General features: G+C 35.0%; 6 protein-coding genes across 7 annotated transcripts; 3 read left to right on the top strand and 3 right to left on the bottom strand.

Annotated features, from left to right (window-relative positions):
- Positions 1-1,764: 1,764 nt before the first annotated feature.
- LOC106619289 (micronuclear linker histone polyprotein) lies at positions 1,765-6,750 on the bottom strand. 2 transcript variants are annotated; one of them, XM_036371730.2, is made up of 3 exons: positions 6,212-6,750; positions 6,034-6,134; positions 1,765-5,591 (listed from the first exon to the last, which is right to left on the bottom strand). In XM_036371730.2, the coding sequence occupies exon 3, from the start codon at positions 5,568-5,570 to the stop codon at positions 2,976-2,978; it is 2,595 nt and encodes an 864-aa protein (XP_036227623.2). In that variant the 5' UTR covers positions 5,571-5,591; positions 6,034-6,134; positions 6,212-6,750; the 3' UTR covers positions 1,765-2,975. The 2 variants fall into 2 exon arrangements, with proteins under 2 accessions (XP_036227623.2, XP_014092800.2); XM_014237325.3 differs by lacking the exon at positions 6,034-6,134.
- An 87-nt stretch (positions 6,751-6,837) lies between these two features.
- LOC106619291 (regulatory particle non-ATPase 12) lies at positions 6,838-8,007 on the top strand. The gene is made up of 4 exons (XM_014237327.3): positions 6,838-7,033; positions 7,115-7,290; positions 7,355-7,562; positions 7,641-8,007. Exons 1-4 carry the CDS (start codon positions 6,926-6,928, stop codon positions 7,944-7,946), a joined length of 798 nt encoding a protein of 265 aa, XP_014092802.2. The 5' UTR covers positions 6,838-6,925; the 3' UTR covers positions 7,947-8,007.
- Positions 8,004-8,539, bottom strand: NdufV3 (NADH:ubiquinone oxidoreductase subunit V3). The gene has a single exon (XM_070110361.1). It carries the CDS (start codon positions 8,383-8,385, stop codon positions 8,083-8,085), a length of 303 nt encoding a protein of 100 aa, XP_069966462.1. The 5' UTR covers positions 8,386-8,539; the 3' UTR covers positions 8,004-8,082.
- Positions 8,540-9,801, bottom strand: LOC106619292 (NADH:ubiquinone oxidoreductase subunit V3). The gene is made up of 2 exons (XM_014237328.3): positions 9,625-9,801; positions 8,540-9,265 (listed from the first exon to the last, which is right to left on the bottom strand). Exon 2 carries the CDS (start codon positions 9,158-9,160, stop codon positions 8,615-8,617), a length of 546 nt encoding a protein of 181 aa, XP_014092803.3. The 5' UTR covers positions 9,161-9,265; positions 9,625-9,801; the 3' UTR covers positions 8,540-8,614.
- Positions 9,634-11,856, top strand: LOC106619290 (nucleolar complex protein 4 homolog A). The gene is made up of 6 exons (XM_014237326.3): positions 9,634-9,783; positions 9,900-10,017; positions 10,092-10,745; positions 10,810-11,145; positions 11,204-11,397; positions 11,465-11,856. Exons 1-6 carry the CDS (start codon positions 9,634-9,636, stop codon positions 11,579-11,581), a joined length of 1,569 nt encoding a protein of 522 aa, XP_014092801.1. The 3' UTR covers positions 11,582-11,856.
- A 420-nt stretch (positions 11,857-12,276) lies between these two features.
- LOC106619287 (nuclear speckle splicing regulatory protein 1) lies at positions 12,277-13,704 on the top strand. Its single transcript, XM_014237322.3, has 2 exons — positions 12,277-12,381; positions 12,436-13,704. The coding sequence occupies exons 1-2, from the start codon at positions 12,344-12,346 to the stop codon at positions 13,577-13,579; spliced, it is 1,182 nt and encodes a 393-aa protein (XP_014092797.2). The 5' UTR covers positions 12,277-12,343; the 3' UTR covers positions 13,580-13,704.
- The last annotated feature ends 5,020 nt before the right edge of the window (positions 13,705-18,724 follow it).

Raw genomic sequence — 18,724 nt, 5'->3', positions numbered from 1 at the left:
AACGTGTATATTCAAAGTTTGAATGCTTTAACCTATATGCAAAATCAATTAATTGTTATTGTTTTGGAGAGTATTTTAATATTGATAGGACAACAACAAAAATATCATAGGTAAACAATTATGTGTAGACATTGGCAGGCTCAGCTATTTTTAACAAAGTTTTATATTAACACTATGCTCCTATGTTTAATGACACACATACATCTGTATTTCTATAACTACATAAGTATTAATTACAATTCGGTATTGTGTATTTTTAATTTAAAAAGAGTTAGAATATAATTAATGTTCATACGCTAAAGAAATTTGGTTGGTATTGGATCCAACAACACAAAATTATTTTTTCTTTGTTTTACAATATAAATAATAATTATTATTATATACATATTTTACACACGTTAAACAAAAATAAATTGATATTAGATTTACCAAATGGAAAAAATTATATAAATCTTATTGTAAAGCATTAATTTTTGGAGAATAGTAAAAAGTCACATAATTGTTTTTATAAATTTATAATAATTTATATACAAAGCGTTCTGAAATATTTGCCCTCAATGTTAAAAGCTGATATATACATTATTATATAGTATTTTCAAATTATTTAGCATTTTCAAAAAAGAAATTAACAAAGATATTTAATAAAAAAAAAAATAATAAATTAAATTTTAATGGTATTTTTTTACATGCTTTACTATAAAACCAATATAAAAAGAAACGAAATAAATTTTACAATATACTTATATTTGAAATTAAAAGTTTTTTATTGCACTACTTTATAACCATTTTGTTTTATTTTTCATCTATAAACCATAAGGGAGAAGCAAGAACAATAAATAAAAAGAAAATACCTACCTGTTGCCATTTGTGGAAGTCGTTCTACAGAAAGTAATAGAAGGAATAGAAGAACCCATACCATTGATGTAAATATCGAATCCAGGCCCTGAGGTAAAAACAATCTTTTTAAGTCCACAAAATAAAACCAAAAGATAATGCGGAATGGTAAAATATAAAGCTAATAGAAGATTAAGAACGCGGATGAAGTAATTCGGTGCCAAGTACATTGCGAGATAATATGATATTACTGTAGTTGTATCCGGAGAAACGACTTGAAAGTTCTGTTAATCTAGAAAGCAACATTGCAATATGTCTAATAAATCCAATAAGACCACGTTCACCAGCTTTTCAGTTCGAAAAAGTATATAAAACAATATAATAAGGACTAAATCGGGCTATTTTGTAAGTTATCCTTTCATAACTAAAATTTGCAAAAATAAAAACATTCCAATAAGTATTTTCTAATCTTTATTTATACTAATAGTTTAATAAAACAAATACAAAATAACAAATATAAGTAGTGTTGGACAACACACACAGTCTTATTCAAATCACTTTTTCCTATTTTTTTAGCAAATTATAACAAATTGAAATTAAATAATAATTAAGACATGTACGCAATTTTGGAAAAATAAGCAATATTATAATCGTATTGTGCTAATAAAATTCTTAAAAGATCAAAGCTCCCATCAAAAGTATAACACTAGTATTGTAGGACTACATAATAAGTCCTATAAAATCTCTACTAAGAAGTTCAAGTCCCTGTAATGGATTCATCCCACCTACAGATGTATATAAAACCGATATTTGATTCAAATTCCAAATATATATACCACTCTGTCGCCGAACGCACTCCTTTGGCGTTACCATCCCGATGAAAACAGAACAAAGCGTTGCCACTTCGTAAATGTTAAAGAAAAACAGTGATTTTTACTCAGATATTCTTTATTAGCAAAGTAAAGCAATTACATATGATGGGTATTTAATAGATTAAAGAAACACAAAATTTTACTGGTCCTTTAAGGGCTCGCTAATCACTTCAGATATACCGATTTTGATACATATACCTAAAATTTGTAAAATTGATATTTTCAATTTAAACAAATATTGTGCAATAGTTATGGCCTTTTCGAAAAATTCGCGTTGTTAATGAATTTAAAGTTCAGCAGTAGTTAAAAAAACAAACACTTCATACTTCACCTCTCTCTCTCTCTGCCAAGCGAGTTATAGGCATCAAAGTAAAACTTTTATATAAACATAAAAAATTGGTTTATTGTACCAACCGCTTGATTTTTTCGTGTAGAAATTTATAAATTAGATTTAAGTTGGCTATTAATGGCTATAATAAAATACTTAAACGTTACGTAACTAAAAATAACCATAATTATGTTAACAAATGTGAGATGGTTTCTTTTTTTCTTTTCTTTTCACTAATTCTGAAAGACTTTATATATGTTATATTTAATATATGTAATAGCTACACATATTTATGCATATAGCGTTATATTTTAATTTCTCCCTTCTTGGCAAAAAAAAAAAAACTTTTTAAATAAAATAAGTCAAGTTCATTGTGAAGTATTTGATTTTCAACACCTACGCACTAGTGTTTTTGTAATTAAAAAGTTCAACGAACTTGTAAAACTTTTTCATAAGTTTTTTATAAATATGGACCCCGACTTAACTATAATCCTAGCAAGTTATAGTTTATACATACACAAATTCATATGCTATATAATATACATATACCGTTACAAAATTATTTGCATTTTTTTTGCATTATGTTTGCAAAATTGTGAACTCTATATTGGAAGTTTAACCGTATGTATGCAATTAAATGTTATTCTGATATCTGCTTAAGAATTACAATGTACAATAATTTTGCAACGATATAAATAAAATCTGTGCACTCAAGTGATTGTTTAATATTACCATACATGCCTAAGTAATTCAATTACAATTTTTCGATTAATCAATTTGAAAACTCTTATCGAGTTTTGCAATTTAAGCTATTTTGGTTTATAACTTAAATTTAGAAAAGTATTTATATCGAACTAAAGTAATTATAATGTGGTCGTGGGCATACGTAAAATGGTTGTAATGAATTTTTGTTTGTGCCATTAATCGTTTGGCAATATTGCCTATTGCATTGTATTTGTCGGCTCAACGAGCGGGCTTTGCAGTGTTAAAGTATCCACAATTTGAAGCAATATTTCGACATCTTTCTGGGTATTGATTGTGCTGGGTGCTCCAACCATTTTGACGTTTTTGCCCTCGATGTTTGTAAAGAATGTTTTGTTTTTGAATATGACAGCTCTATCGTAAGGAAGCCGCGATTTCGTACGATCATTAACTGAGCGTCGAAACATTACGCACGAAGGCTGATATCGACCACGATCGCTTTCCGAGATATTGTACTCTTTTAGATCGCCAGTATATGTTATCATGTTTGTTTTCGCTACCATTGATGGTGACAATTCGTGTAACGTCACCTTACTTTTCCAATCCTCTGATGGTAGGTTGATCTGAGCAGCTACGTTGGCCAGTTTAATAAGGGGTATATCAAGTATATTTCTCGCAACTTTCGGCGTCACTTCTTCAGGTATGATGACATACCATGTTTCAAAACAAGTAATTTTCTTAATTATCTTATCACCTTGGCGAGAGATCACAACTTTTTCTGGTGTGATTTTACGTTGAACAATATTTTTAGCTGGTTGCCGATTCAGGGCTGTTTGTGAGTTTTCCTTCAACGAAGGCGCAGTTTTCTTTTGTTGGTACGGTGTGCTGGCAGGAAGTTTATTTTTACCAACCTCGAAGGATTCATCTGGATCATCGAAATCTTCATCTGGGTCCGCAGTCTCATTTGCATCTTCCTCTTCATCATCATCTTCCTCTTCACCATCAAGAGAAAGTGGGTAGTGGTAAGTTTCGTCGTCTGCCGAATCTTCGAAATTCGCTATCATCGGCTTAACCGGTTGAGTTTTCTTCGCTACCATAGAATTGAGTATACGAGGAGCTGGTCTATCTGATGAAGTATTTGAATGCGTTTTATTGCGTATCCCGGAAGTATTCGCCGACGATGTTCTTTTAAGTAGTGTATGATTGAGAATTTTCTGCGTTGGTTTTTTTGTTACGTTCAACGGACTTTTCGAACGATTTGGATCGCTGGCTTTTTCGGAAAGCAAACCTTTACGACGTCCAGGACCAGGTTTATATTCGTTTACTTTAACTGGTTCCGGTGCCTCGTGCTCTTGATTTATACTTTCTTCGGGTTTTTGTGGTTTCCCAGCCTTTGATATTAGCACATCACCTTTCTTGTTAATTATATCGTTGATGTTGACAATTGTAAAAGTTGGCATAGTTTCGAAATCATCATTATTCGAAGGAGGTGAATCCGTCAGTTTGTTTTCACTGCTTTCTTCAGTTTTCTCCTCCTTAGGCGATTTTGTAATTTTTGGAGTAGCGGGCGAAGCGCTGCGCCGCTTTTCCACCGCCATTATTCTTGCATTTTGTGTCTTGTTAGTTGACGTTATTAAAGTACGTGTTGTTGATGGTGTTGATGCAGTACTATTATTGATATTACGCATAGTCTGTAGATATTTACTTTGTTGCAATTTAATTGGTACATTATCACCATCAATAAGTGTTCGTTTTTCTATAATTGTTGAATTGCGTTTGGATTGTTCATTTTCTAATGCATCACTTTTAATTTTAACAATTTTGTTTCCATTTAGTGTTTGATTGCCCTTCCTTACTATCATGCTAATGTCATTGGAACTCGAAGTTTTACTGTCGCGAACCATTAACGATTTTGTTAGCAATATACGTTTTCGAGCAATACCTGCCGATTCATTATCGTTATCACTACTACTACCTCCAGTCATAGATTCATTGTGCTTACGTTTAATCCCAACCGAAGCTTCAATTGACCTATTTACACTTGCTGCATATGTCTTTCGTAATAATTGAAGTTGTGATGACTGTGATTTATATACAGACGCAGGCGTGGACCGAGGAGTTGCAGGAGTACTTGTCGGGGTTGGTTGTATATTTTTTCGAGGTCGTCCACGCTTTTTTACAGGTGTTTCGACAACTTTAGGTTCGTCTGAGAAATCGGAATCACTTTCTTTTTCTATTTCTTTGTACAACTTATCTACTTCATCATCGAAATCGTTGGCACCCAATTCGTCGCTAGAATCTTTATTGAAAAAGTCATCCGAACTACTTGTAGACCTTTTCCGTTGCTTCTCTGGAATTATTGTTGGCCTTTTTACTGATGTTCCTGCAAGCGCTGACACATTTCTAATGATCTTTGGTGTAACCATATCCTCACTCGCATATTTCGGATTTGGTTTTATTGCTCTCCTTGAACGACCCGCTGCTATTGTAGGTGGAGGAAGTTCGGGAACAACGGGTTTGGGTGTTGTTGTCTTATGACCCTTCAAAGGAGTTTTAAATTTGTCTCTCATTTCTTTGGCTTTCCCTAAATTTTGTGTTAAATTTGGTATAGAAACACTTGGTGAACTCGATGAGCTTCTTTCTTCTGCAATAGGTCGCTTCTTAAGTGGTCCTTTGAATTTTTTTTCGTCAGAGTGTTGTTGAGCGTTTCCACGTGGGCTTACACCACTACTTCTAGTTAATTTTATTGGGGGTGATGAAACTTTTTCCAACCGAACGACACAAGAACGCGTTTTCTTCGCCTCTACGACGTTAGCTTTTTTACCAACGCGCATCCTTATTTCACATGTAGTTTTCTGAGAAGCAAACAATTGAATTGAATGTATTTTGAATGATTAACAAATTATTTGTTTTCTATTAATGAAATATATGTGCTACTATATGTCTATTGTTTATTTAAAAATATACAAAAATAAGTTATTTTTATCATAGACTGTGCGATTCATCCCTTAATGATAGGGCGATAGGGCCGTGTGGCAACTCTTTAAACCTTTCCACCGATTGTCAAATATTGGCGCGAATCACGCAAAAACTAATGTAAAGCCATACCCAAATATTTTTGGGAACATAAGTAAATTCTTTCCAAGTCTAAAATTCCTTTCGCCAGAAATTATTTAAGGCCATCAGTAAAATTCCACCGTTTACATTTTGCAATTCGCCCTACTGTACTTCGTGGCGTGTTTGAAAGAACATCTAGTAGCACATCTCATCAAATATTTGCATTTATTGCATGCTTACTTTTATTCTTAGCTTTCAATTGTCCAGATATATATATCAAATGCGAAAAACAATTATGGCCACTTTCCATTAACATAAAGCGAAGACCTAATTATTAATTACTGAAAACACAATGTTCCAATAGGAGAAAATGTAGACTATTACTGCACACTCTAAATCAACGAACACAATACCCTACCGCGCTAAGATGTAGCGTAAATTTCTGCGATTTTTGACTCAATTATATCTCATTCATTTATAATATGTTTTGCTGAAACGTATGTGCACAACTACAATTATTATATATTTCTACTTAAATTGGTTGAATTAGTTAACCAACAACGCTTTATGACATTTCGATGTGAAGAAACGCAGTCTCAACGATATTTTCACAACACTAATTTCACTTTACGAACTTGGCGTGTGTGAAAAAGACACAACGAGATAACATTGAACTGTAAAAATGGCGCCTTTTTGACATTTACTTGCCCGCATTACGTAAGAGCGAAAGAGAAAACCCGTTTTCTTTGCAAAAAAAGTTGGAGAGTTGCATTTGTAGAAAATGGCGGCCATCTAATTTTTACGATGAAAATTTTAAGTTCATATGTAGGTGATAAATTGTTTAACAGAATGAACAAAGCTAGTTCTATATGAATCTAACAGCCAGCTGATAATCCCCACTATGCTAAATCGGTATGTACGAGCGTATCAAACTCGTTGTAAATACAATTAGTTGTCTAAATGAAGTAACGTACTAGATTTTGGAGACGCGTATGTCAACTCAAAGCATGGGATGAAAATTCGACACTGTCATATATGACAGAACAAAGAGGGGGATAAAAAGACAATTGACTGATTTTTAGCGTATCATTCTGAAAAGTTATCATTCTCATATACGAAAAAAAGCTTTAAAATGGTAAATTTGAGTGGTATTGAGACTTTATATAAAGAACTAAAAACCGAGTGGTCCAAAAAACCTCAAAATCTAAAGAAATGTGGTCAGTTATTGGATGTGTTAAAGGTATTTTGTATTTCATATAATCTCACAAAGCCCCTGGTACATTTTGCAAATTCATCTACTTTGTTTTTATGAATAATATAGGTTGAGCTAACCAAATTAGCTTTCTTGCCCACTGGCGGTACGAAAACAAGCAAAAATGAAATGGTCCTAGCTCGTGATGTTCTCGAAATTGCAGTTGAATACAGCGTCGCAAACAAGGACATACCGGCCTACGAAAGATACATGTCCCAACTAAAATGCTATTATTATGATTACAAGTATGTATAAATCATAAGTACTTACCGCTTTATTAAAAAATAATAATATTTTATACAATTTTAGGCAAAAGATAGGAGAGTCCGAAAATATGTACAAATTATTGGGAATAAATCTGCTTTATTTGTTGTCTGTAAATCGAGTTTCCGAATTTCACACAGAATTGGAGCTTTTATCAGCCGACACTATCCAAAATAACAAATATATTCGTCCTATATTAGCATTGGAACAGTACATAATGGAAGGACGCTATAATAAAATTTTTCAAGCAAAGGTAATCGAACAACAATAATAAAAAATCTGTTAAGGTTGCTTCACAATTTATATATAATGTATTCCATATTTCTTATAGAGTTCAGCACCTTCGGAAATATATAACCACTTCATGGATATTCTTCTTAACACCGTACGTGATGAAATCGGGGCTTGTATAGAAAAATCGTATGAAAAAATATCTGCTAAAGAAGCAGCGAAACGACTGAATCTCAATTCTCTTGAGGAGGTCAAAACTTTTGGCCAAAAACGGAATTGGAATTTGGGGCCTGATGGTATTTACAACTTTGTGGAAAAAACTGCCAAGCCCAAAGAAGTATTACCATCCGTTGAGTTGGCAGAACAAGCTATTTTTTATGCTCGCGAATTAGAAATGATTGTTTAACTGTAATTAATATTAAAATAGTTTGTACTAATCTGCAAAATAAATATAATAACTTGCTATAGTTGTTGAATTATTTATTTTGATAATTAATGTTAGTTATTATTCTCACATTGTTCTATTCATATTTATTTGCTGATTACTTTCGATGTGCGGAAGGTTGGGGCAGTCGATATTTTGCTATTTCCACTTCTGCTTCGGCGTAACTGAAGCGGTTGAATGAATAATATTCCGGGACTTTATATTCACCATTCTGAGAAGCACCGGGACCGAGTGGACCGGATGCTAGTTTGACGATGTTGCTGCTCAGTCCTGGCACATTGGGATTAACACCATCACTACCTCCTGGTCCCTTCGGAGGTTTTACTCCAGCCATATCCTGTGCCGCCTGGTTATAGCCTCGACGTACAATGCTACACAATGAACGGGATCGGTGGAACATATTAAATATTTACTATTAATTTTTGCGAATTTGAAAACAATTTCACTTTGCCCGTGCGAATCACGTAATCACAGCTGATAAATGTCAGAATGTACACAGTGATTCAAATATTCAATCGATTTTTTTTATCGGATATATTAAATCGATGTTATAATTGAATTATTATTATTGTTAAAATATATGTATTATCTTTGATAAAATTATAGATATGTACAATAATGTATTCAATTTATTTATTTTTCTTCAGTTTTGGCTTTGCAACTCCATAATTTTGGTCTATTGCTGTTACAGGTGCACGTTTCTTTTGTTGCTTCTCCAACTTGGTTTTACTTCGACATTTAACAGATGCCGCACCAGTCTGAGTTTTGCCTAACTGATGAAATTTCTTTCTTTCCTCACGTATGATCTTTAAACGCTTGCGTTCATCCAAAAGGTCCTTGTAATTTTTGTATGGTTTCTTTGGTGCCTTTCCTCCCATCTTCATGAGCTGGAACATTTCCATTTTTTTTTTGTTTTTGGCAACGCGTTGATTATTCATGGCAAACCGAAGAACCTCGTTGCGTGCTTTCTTAATATCGAACTCTTCTGCTACATCTTTAGTGTTACATCTTTTGGAGACACCGCTTCCTGACATCTTGTTGTATTCCTGTACATCATCGTTTGATTTATCAGGATCTTCAAATACTGTAGCCTGAAATTTATTGGGCTGTTTCTTTTGTTGTAGTGCTAAAGCTGCACGAGTTGGAACCGGCTTGAAATCCGTAACACCGTTCATTACTCTTCCAGATTTTCTCCTCGTTTGTTTACCTCTATATTGTGATTGTTGCTTTCTTCACTCAGTACACGGTAAAACGTGTTGATCACAATTTGTAGTTGCCAACTAATAAAAAGATAAATTAAAACTGAATTATTATATAAAACTTGTTATTACATCAAGATAAATATAAAATAATGTATCGCTAACATAAATATTCATAATTATGTATAAAAAACTTTACATGTTTAGACAAAACGTAATATTTTTAAGAAGAAAAATAAAACCTTAAAAGATTGGTAACACATTTTTATGAAATTGTTGTTGCACTACACCTTGCCAATGATTATTACTTTTTTCCTCACGTTTACTAATCAAATTTTGTTGTACAGATTATTACATTAAAATTACTATTTGATAAAATTCGCATATTGGGAATAACTAAATTACACAAATATAAATCTACTTTATTTGCTGAGGCTTACTTGCGTAAAATGGCCACGGCTGTGGGTTCAGCCGCAACTGTTGCAAATCCTGGAGCTATACGTAGCCAAATATCCAAGGAGCTGCGTGCAAAGGCTAACGATTTCCTTAATTCACGACGTAATGCTAACAATCTTTTGGATATCATTGGACATTTTGAGGTATGTGTAATTTTATGCACTTTATATGTCATAGTTGACGTTCAACTACAATATACATTTGTACATAAGTATTATTTTGGATTTTTTCGTATTAATTAAAATGCATTTGTGTCCAGCATTGCGTTAAAGAAAATCAATCTATTACTGCCGCTTTGTTGACCTTGGAAGTTGTATTCGTTGAATTGTTAAAGCGGCGAGAAATGTGTATAGCGGGTGTGCCTCTGAAACCTAAAGGTAATCATGTATATACATACATACTTTAGTACATATATATTACAAACACATTTAATTATATTTTGTACATGCAGACGAAAATGCAGAGACCAAATACCGCGAATGGCTGCGACAACGTTACGAGGAAGCAATGAGTTTAATACTTAGCTCCATTGAAAGTGAAAAACAAGCAGAAGCGGCACAAGCCTTGGTATCTAGCATGAAGTTATTGGCAGCAGAAGGCAAACATCCCTTAGATAAGTCGGATGAACCTTGTAAATTTCCTAAGCAACGTCTACGTAGTATTCTACAGAAGTTAGTATCTGCAACGAAATCACAAAGCACTCTGCTAGAGCGCTTCAAAGAGTATTCCGAATATTTGGATGTGGTGTTCTACAGTTGGAAATTGATGCAACAACTAGCTACACGGGCTGCTTTTGCTAATGACGTTTTTGCATGTAACTATTTGGAACTTATTAATGTTTTGCCTGTGACCAAAGACCTGCATGATCAAAAAAAGCTATTGTGCATAACTCAATCTAGCGAAGAATCCTCACAACCTGAATGTTTTGACTACGCGCCAATAAAAAAATGTATTAACAAGGTATGGATGTGCCTAATGCAGTGGACCGACGGTGTACAGGAGCCTGTGCATAGACAAATGCTTATCATATTGTTGGAGCGAGTTTTGCCACACTTGGAAAAACCTATACTGTTAACAGATTTTCTCATGGACTCACTTGATTGCGGTATGAAAAAACATGATTATTCTGTTTTCCCATAATATAAATTAGCATCACTCTTATATTTTAGGTGGTCCCGTTAGCTTACTTGCATTGCAAGGCATTTTCACTCTGATACAGAAGCATAATATTACATATCCAAATATTTATGAAAAGCTGTATTCTATGTTTGAACCAGAAATTTTCCATACCAAATTTAAGGCACGTCTTTTTTATCTGGCGGACATTTTCTTAAGCTCAACACATTTGCCAGAAAATTTAGTAGCCTCATTTGTTAAACGCTTGGCACGATTAAGTCTAATCGCACCGCCACAAGACTCTATTATTATTTTACATTTTATTGGCAATTTGATATTACGTCATCCTGGCTTAAAACGGCTCATTTGCGCTCAGGCCGTCATTGAAGGTATGAAAAATTTGTTTAAAATTTTCGATTGTGTTTACATATTGTTTTATGTTATTAGTTTCGCGCGACCCCTTCATCATGGAGGAACGTGATCCAACAAAGTCAAATGCGTTAGATAGTTCATTATGGGAAGTGGTATCATTACAGAGGCATGCAATCCCAGCAGTGGCAAATGCGGCACGTTTTATATCCCAACCTTTACCAACTACTGAGTGGGACTTGTCTTCTGTACTAGAATTGAAAGAAGATGATGTAAGTAAATTTTGAAAGAATTTGCATATCATAATGATAATGTCCTTAATTGCTTTATTTATTTTAGATTTTTGATCAGGAGATCGGCAAAAAGAGCAAACAGTATGCTTTAGCTTTTGAACGCCCACAGTCTTTATATTTACCACATGATGACAAAGTGAAACAGTACTGGAAACTATTCTAAATATTACATAAATACGTATGTATATGTATATATCTACATAGATATGCCGCACTTTGAGCTGCGGTTGTGGTAGCCTGTTGCAGAGCTGCCTTCTTTGATGAGGAGATGATTTTCTTCACACTGTGAACTCGTTTTAGGATTTGACATTAAATACACTTGAATTCGTCTGTATATTTAAATCAATTTAGTCGTCGTGTTTATATATAATAAAAAGTGTAATAAAAAGGCTATATATTGTTCAATAAAAAACTTACTTGTATAAGGTTCAAATCAAATTTTATCAATTTTTCATCATGAAAATTATTTATTATATATTACAAAAAATAATCACATACATATATGTGAAGTGGCATTTGTATATTTTTTTCAAAATATTTCATTCTTCTCTTTATGTTGATAGATACGTATTTCTGCCAGAGAACGTTGTTAAAAGTTTTCTGCTAAATAGTAGCGAATACATTAGAAAGTAGTAGATTTCCTACTCGGTGTTTTTCAACCCTCCTAGCCGTTCAATCGAGTATCATACAGAATTCAATTTGCACCTTCTCTATATTTTACACTCTCTGGTTCAACGAGGTTGAAAGCTCACCAAGAGAGGACTTATTTTTAGATGTCTGTCTTAGATTTTTTATGCATTTGCCCATAAAATGTACAAAAAGTACAATTCGGTAACAATATACCTGTATTTGATGTTTACGATATTTCAAGATATCGATAATATCATCCTCTGTACCATCTCTAGGTGAATGCTAAAAAGTATCCATGGTTGTAATTGACGGTATTTGCAAAATGTCAAAGCAGTAAGTGGGAAATAAATTAAGTATTGTGCATTTAATTCCTTTGAATATTTGCAGATATGGTCTCATTATCCCTGGACAACAAAGGAAACAAGATGAGCCGACCACAGCTGCTCGGCCAATATCTAAACCATCTATATTTGATGAAAGCTCCTCGGATGACGAAAGCAGACCACAGTTTAAGCCCCGCACAAGTATAGTACAAGGACCTAGTTTGATGGAACGACGAATTGCACGTACTATGCAGGAGAAGGCACTAAACGAAGACCCTACAGTTTTTCAGTATGATGAACTTTATGACGAAATGGAAAATAAGCGAGAACAAGAACTAGAAGTTAAAAGCAAAGAACCGAAGAAGCCCAAATATATTGGTCGCTTAATGGAGTTCGCTGAACGTCGTAAGTTGGAAAACGAGCTAAGGGTGGAGAGGCAAGTCCAAAAAGAACGTGAACAGGAGGGTGAGGAATTCAAAGACAAAGAAAGTTTTGTAACCTCTACTTATCGAAAGAAGTTAGAAGAAATGAGAAAATTGCAGGAGCAAGAAAAGCGTGATGAGTACCTAGAAGCAATCGGTGATGTGACAAAGCAAAAGGATTTAGATGGATTTTATCGGCATTTATTTGAACAGAAAACAGGTTCAGCAAAAGAGGTTAAGAAACCGGACATACCCGTTGTTACGTCTGCAGGCGATGAAGATGATATAGCATTTAAACCAATAAAGTCTGGCAAAATCCCACAGCAACGAACCTACCGCAAGCGTCGTGCTTCCGATGAGATGGAGGAGAATGATGGCGAAAATGCAGAAAACGAAACTAAAAAGGTGCATTTACCAAATAATATAGATGCAGATTCGGATTTTAGCATTGATTCATCATCTGATGGTGAAGAGGCATCTAAAGAATATGTAGGAGATAAAATGGTTGAGAAGCCCATAGGATTAGCAGCGCACATTAGCGCAACCACAACCGCTTTAAATTTGGATGCATTAAAGAAAGAAAAACCTGACGAAAAAACCGAAGAGATTGATTCAAAAACCGAGCTGAATGCTCCAATAGTATCAAGCGAAACCTGTGATTTAGTCGAAGTAAAACCCAAGGTCAAAATAGATAAGAGGGCAATATGGAAGAAACGTACTGTTGGCGAAGTTTATGAGGCGGCCGTGCAACGTTATTATGAACGACGAGCAGCAAGGAGGGCATAAACCGATTATGTAGTAATAAGATTAGTCAAGATTAAATGGATCAATTTATTTTTTTATAAGTTAATTAAATAATTAACCTTCGAATACATTAAAAAAAATAATATATGTTTACATACACATTCATATATATCTATGTATGAACATTTTCCAGGTTAAAAACGAAATGGGTATATATTAAAAGAAGTTGGGAAGGATGAACCAATTACGAAGACTGTTAATACCGTTCTCACAACAGTCGGGTCTACGGACCCGGATTTTTATCCGGCCAAGTACTGTCAATTTGGTAGAATTCTTCCGCTACAACAACAACGGTTCATATTTATTTCAAAATCCTTGTCATGCAATGACTCTAATCGTTTTAGGTCTCGTTTGTTGCTTTTATGCATTCGTTATCTTTACCACGGTATATTTATACCCTGAACAGGGTATATTAATTTTGCCACGAAGTTTGTAACACCCAGAAGGAAACGTCGGAGACCATATAAAGTATATATATAAATGATCACCGTGACGAGCTGAGTTGATTTAGCCATGTCTGTCTGTCTGTCCGTCCGTCTGTCCGTCCGTCTGTATATACGCGAACTAGTCCCTCAGTTTTTGAGATATCGATCTGAAATTTTGCAGCTGTCCTTTTCTCACAAAGAAGCTGCTCATTTGTCGGAACCGCCGATATCGGATCACTATAGCATATAGCTGCCATGTAAACTGAACAATCGGATTCAAGTGTTTGTATGGAAAACTTTTTCATTTGACGAGGTATGTTCACGAAATTCGGCATGGGTTTTTGCTAGAAGAAGTAATGCAATCTCCGAAGAAATTGTTCAGATCGGATCACTATAGCATATATCTGCCATACAAACTGAACGATCGGAATCAAGTGCTTGCATGGAAAACTTTTTCATTTGACGAGGTATGTTCACAATATTTGGCATGAGTTTTTGCTAGAAGAAGTAATGCAATCTCCAAAGAAATTTTTCACATCGGATTACTATAGCATATAGCTGCCATATAAACGGAACGATCGGAATCAAGTTCTTGCATGGAAAAATTGTTCATTAGATAAAACATCTTCACGAAATCCGGCATTGATTTCTCTCAATGGCATATAGCTGCCATACAAACTGACAATCTAAATAAAGTTCTTATATGAAAAAAATTGTTTATGACAAGTTATCTTCACGAAATATGGCATGGATGATGATTGTCCAAGATATCGCTACAATTTTCGAACGAATTGTTCATATCAGACCACTATATTAAACATTTACCATAGAAACTGACCGATCAAAATAAATTTTTGTATGGAAGTTTTTAGTATGGATTAGTGCTTAAGATGTGACTTCAATCTTCGAACGAATTGTTAAGATCGGACCACTATAGCATACAGCTGTCAGATTTAACCACTTTACAAATAATATATTATAAACAAATCAGATTAATTAATTATTTATACTGTCCAATTTGAGCTTTCAATAAAAATATATCTGCCAAAAACTGTTTTGCTTGTGCCAAAAGTAAGGTGTGACATGTAGCTAATTGGGACAATAAGTTGAAAAATGTGTTAAGAATAGATACATAAGAGTAAGGAGCAAAAATATTATTTAATTACCCATAAAATAAATAAATCCCTAATTATTCAAGATATATTATTATTTATTAATAATAATAGAGAACTATCTAAAGATAATTATTCACTTTTAAAACCCTAATTAACTGATGGGTAGGTACAAAACAAAACCTAGGTAAAAGAGTAGGTAGGAAGTAAACATAGTTTGCAAGTTAGGTAGAAAGTATACCCTGGTTAAAAAAAAACCTCTACAATGCACTTTCTGTAATTAACACATTAGTATTCCTACGAAAGTTGCTTGATGATACCAAGAAGGGCAAAAGAGTTTACAGATGTGAAGTCGGGCTCTAAAACATTCAATAAATAGGACCCAACGCATCGGATCACTTCAGTTTACACGAGCAGCTTAAACTTTCAACAACGCAAATAACTTTCAAAATCAACGAAAAAATCCTTTTTTTAAATAATACGGATTCTTTTAATTATATTATTATTACTTAATTTATTAATATTTTAGTATATTTTTTATTTGTATATTTTTTAATAATTTTTGAAAATGCCAAGAGTATCTAGGCAATCGCAGGAACAAAGACGTCGCAATGCTCTGAATCGAAGCCGACGACAATATAGTCAAAATTTGGAAAATAATAGACAAAGGAACGCTGATTATATTGCAGAATTACGCAGCTCAAATTTGGAGTACCGCAATGAGGAGAGAACTCGTGATAGTTCTGCACGTTCCACTAGACGACAGAATCTACTTCACAGAGCTGAAGAGCAGCAGCGTAATACAGTAGGTCATTCAAATAAACGTTTGAATCCAGAATATAGAGCAGCGGAGCAGGAGCGCGACACAATAGGACATTCGGTTAGGCGCTTGGATCCGGAATATAGAACTGAAGAGCAGGAACGCAACACCGCGGAACATTTAAATAGGAGAACCAATCCGGAATATAGAGCAGCGGAGCAGGAGCGCAACACAATGGGTCATTCAAACAGGCGCTTGGATCCGGAATATAGAGCAGCGGAGCAGGAGCGCGACACAATGGAACGTTCTGTACGGCGCCAGAATGCAATAATAAGAGAAGAAGAGAGGCAACGAGATGCAGCATTGAGGAGAAGTCGTCGAGAAGATCCAATAAGAAGACGTCGTGAGCAAATTTTAAATTCTTCTCAAAGAAGACTGACCCGCCAGCAAACCAGGCAACAACTAGCAAACGAGCAAGAATCAACGTTGGAAAGAGTACAATTGCATAGATCGAATCCCGCAAATCGTCAGTTAGAAAGCCAGAGGCAAACCAGGAGGAATATAAGAAGACGTCGTGAACTTTCTCCTGATGCACAGTTAGAAGAACAAGAACGTCAACGTCGAGCTGCCAATATCTTTGATATGTACGCATTGTTGATAAAGAAAGGACCCACTGAAATATGCGTCTGTTGCGGTGGCACTTGGTTCCCTCATCAAGTGAAAAAACTAGAAAAATGTCAGACTTCAACAAAATTTGCGCGCTCAGAAGATGCTAGAAAAGTGTTTTATCTGTCATGAAAATTGCCGTCTTCGAACCAAAAGTACAACTTTTGCAACACATGCTATCGTATTGTTAGGAAGAGCAAGATACCAAATATCTGCCTATCGGAAGAATTGGAGTTTCCTGATATTCCGGAATGCCTTCAGGATTTAACGTGTCTAGAAGAAAGACTGATATCACCGAGGATCCCATTTATGCGCATCATCTCCTTAGGATATGAACGACAATGTGCTATTCGTGGAGCAGTGGTGAATATCCCAATTTCAGTTGTAGAGACAGTCACCATGCTTCCACGAAGATTTGATAACAGCCATATTATTCAAGTGCACTTGAAACGTCGATTGGAATATGAACAAAATTTTATGACGGAGACAGTGCGACCAGCAAAAATATTGGAGGCACTAAACTATCTGCTGGGTACAGACCTCTACGTCAAGCATAATATCCAAATGTCAAGTGATTGGCTGGCAAATGCTGGAAACGAGGAAACTGTGCCATTTATTGCGGATCCTGCAGATGAGGCAGAAGTAAGAGACCTTCTTAATGCCCGTCAGGAAAATGTACCGCTTGAAATGGACGAGGATTTAAATCCAGGTGGTCAGGAGACTTTAATGGACTATGAACCCGTTGAAAATCGATCCATTGAACGGGTTGCAATGGCACCAGGACAAGGTAGATGCCCAAGAGACGTTACAACCGACGACGATGCTCAGGAATTGTCGTATCCAACGATTTACTGCCGAAAAAAGAGGACAACTACAACAACTTATAGTAAAATTGTACGTTCTGAAATTCGACGCTATGATCGGCGTTGTGTGCGCGTGGACGTGCTCCTGTATATTTATAAGTTCTACGAGTTGGAGCGCATTAAAAATGCAATTTGAGGGATGAAAATTTTGTCAGCAACCTTATCCAGCATGATGAAGGCTATCATGTACTCAAAGGACTTCGATCCTCACCTGCACATTGGGAGGCTGAAAAGAAGAAAGTTTTAGCCATGATCCGCCAGTTTGGTTTGCCAACATTTTTTATCACAATGTCTGCTGCAGAAACAAAATGGCCTGAGTTGTTAGTCATATTGAAGAAACTGGTGGATAAAGTAGACATTTCGGAAGAGAAAGCTACTGCTCTATCAAGCTCTGAAAAGGCGAGACTGATTAGGACAGATCCAGTTACATGTTCCAGGTATTTCGACAATCGATTCCGCCAAATGCTAAAATTATTACAAAACGGGCTATTTGGAGAGAATTTAGTAGTCCGTTACTACTACAGAATTGAATTCCAGCATAGGGGATCACCACATTGTCATGGCATGTACTGGCTAAGTAACGCACCACAATTGGAAAGTGATGGAATCACCAACACAAATGATGTTGAAACATTCATCGATCGACACATCACAACCGATAGGGATGATTTGGACTTACTGGAATTCATTCAGTATCAAAAACACAGACATGGTCGAGCTTGCCTAAGAGACCTACATGGAAAACAAGTGTGCCGATTCAACATGCCATATCCGCCGATGCCACGGACAGAAATACTTTTCCCTCTGGAGAATGAGGAAGGTATTGAGCAACACAAAGCTCAATTCCAAAAAATACAGGAACTATTAACTCTAACGGATCTCCCAGAGGAAGAAATAATACGGTTGAACTGCTTCGAAAATTTTTTGGCGGATGAGCGAATCAACACTGACTATGAAGGATACAAGCTTGCTCTTCGCTCATCTGTAAAAAGGCCACACATTTTCTAAACAGAAAAATGCCTATAATAAAAATATCCTTAAATTGCATAGAGCAAATATGGACATTCAATTCATTCTGGACGCATACGCTTGCTGCAGCTATATCATTAATTATATAAATAAATCCAATAGAGGAGTATCAACATTATTGAGACAAGCCATGGAGGAAATAAATGCAGGGAATTTCTCCATTAAAAGAAAACTGCAGCACATCGGAAACAAATTTGTAAATGGATCGGAAATATCGGCTCAAGAAGCAGCTTATAATATTTTGGGACTGCATCTATCAGAAGCCAGTAATA

The sequence above is a fragment of the Bactrocera oleae genome, chromosome 5 (assembly GCF_042242935.1).
Source record: "Bactrocera oleae isolate idBacOlea1 chromosome 5, idBacOlea1, whole genome shotgun sequence".
Classification (NCBI taxonomy): domain Eukaryota; kingdom Metazoa; phylum Arthropoda; class Insecta; order Diptera; family Tephritidae; genus Bactrocera; species Bactrocera oleae.
This window is presented reverse-complemented; position numbering and strand designations above follow the sequence as displayed.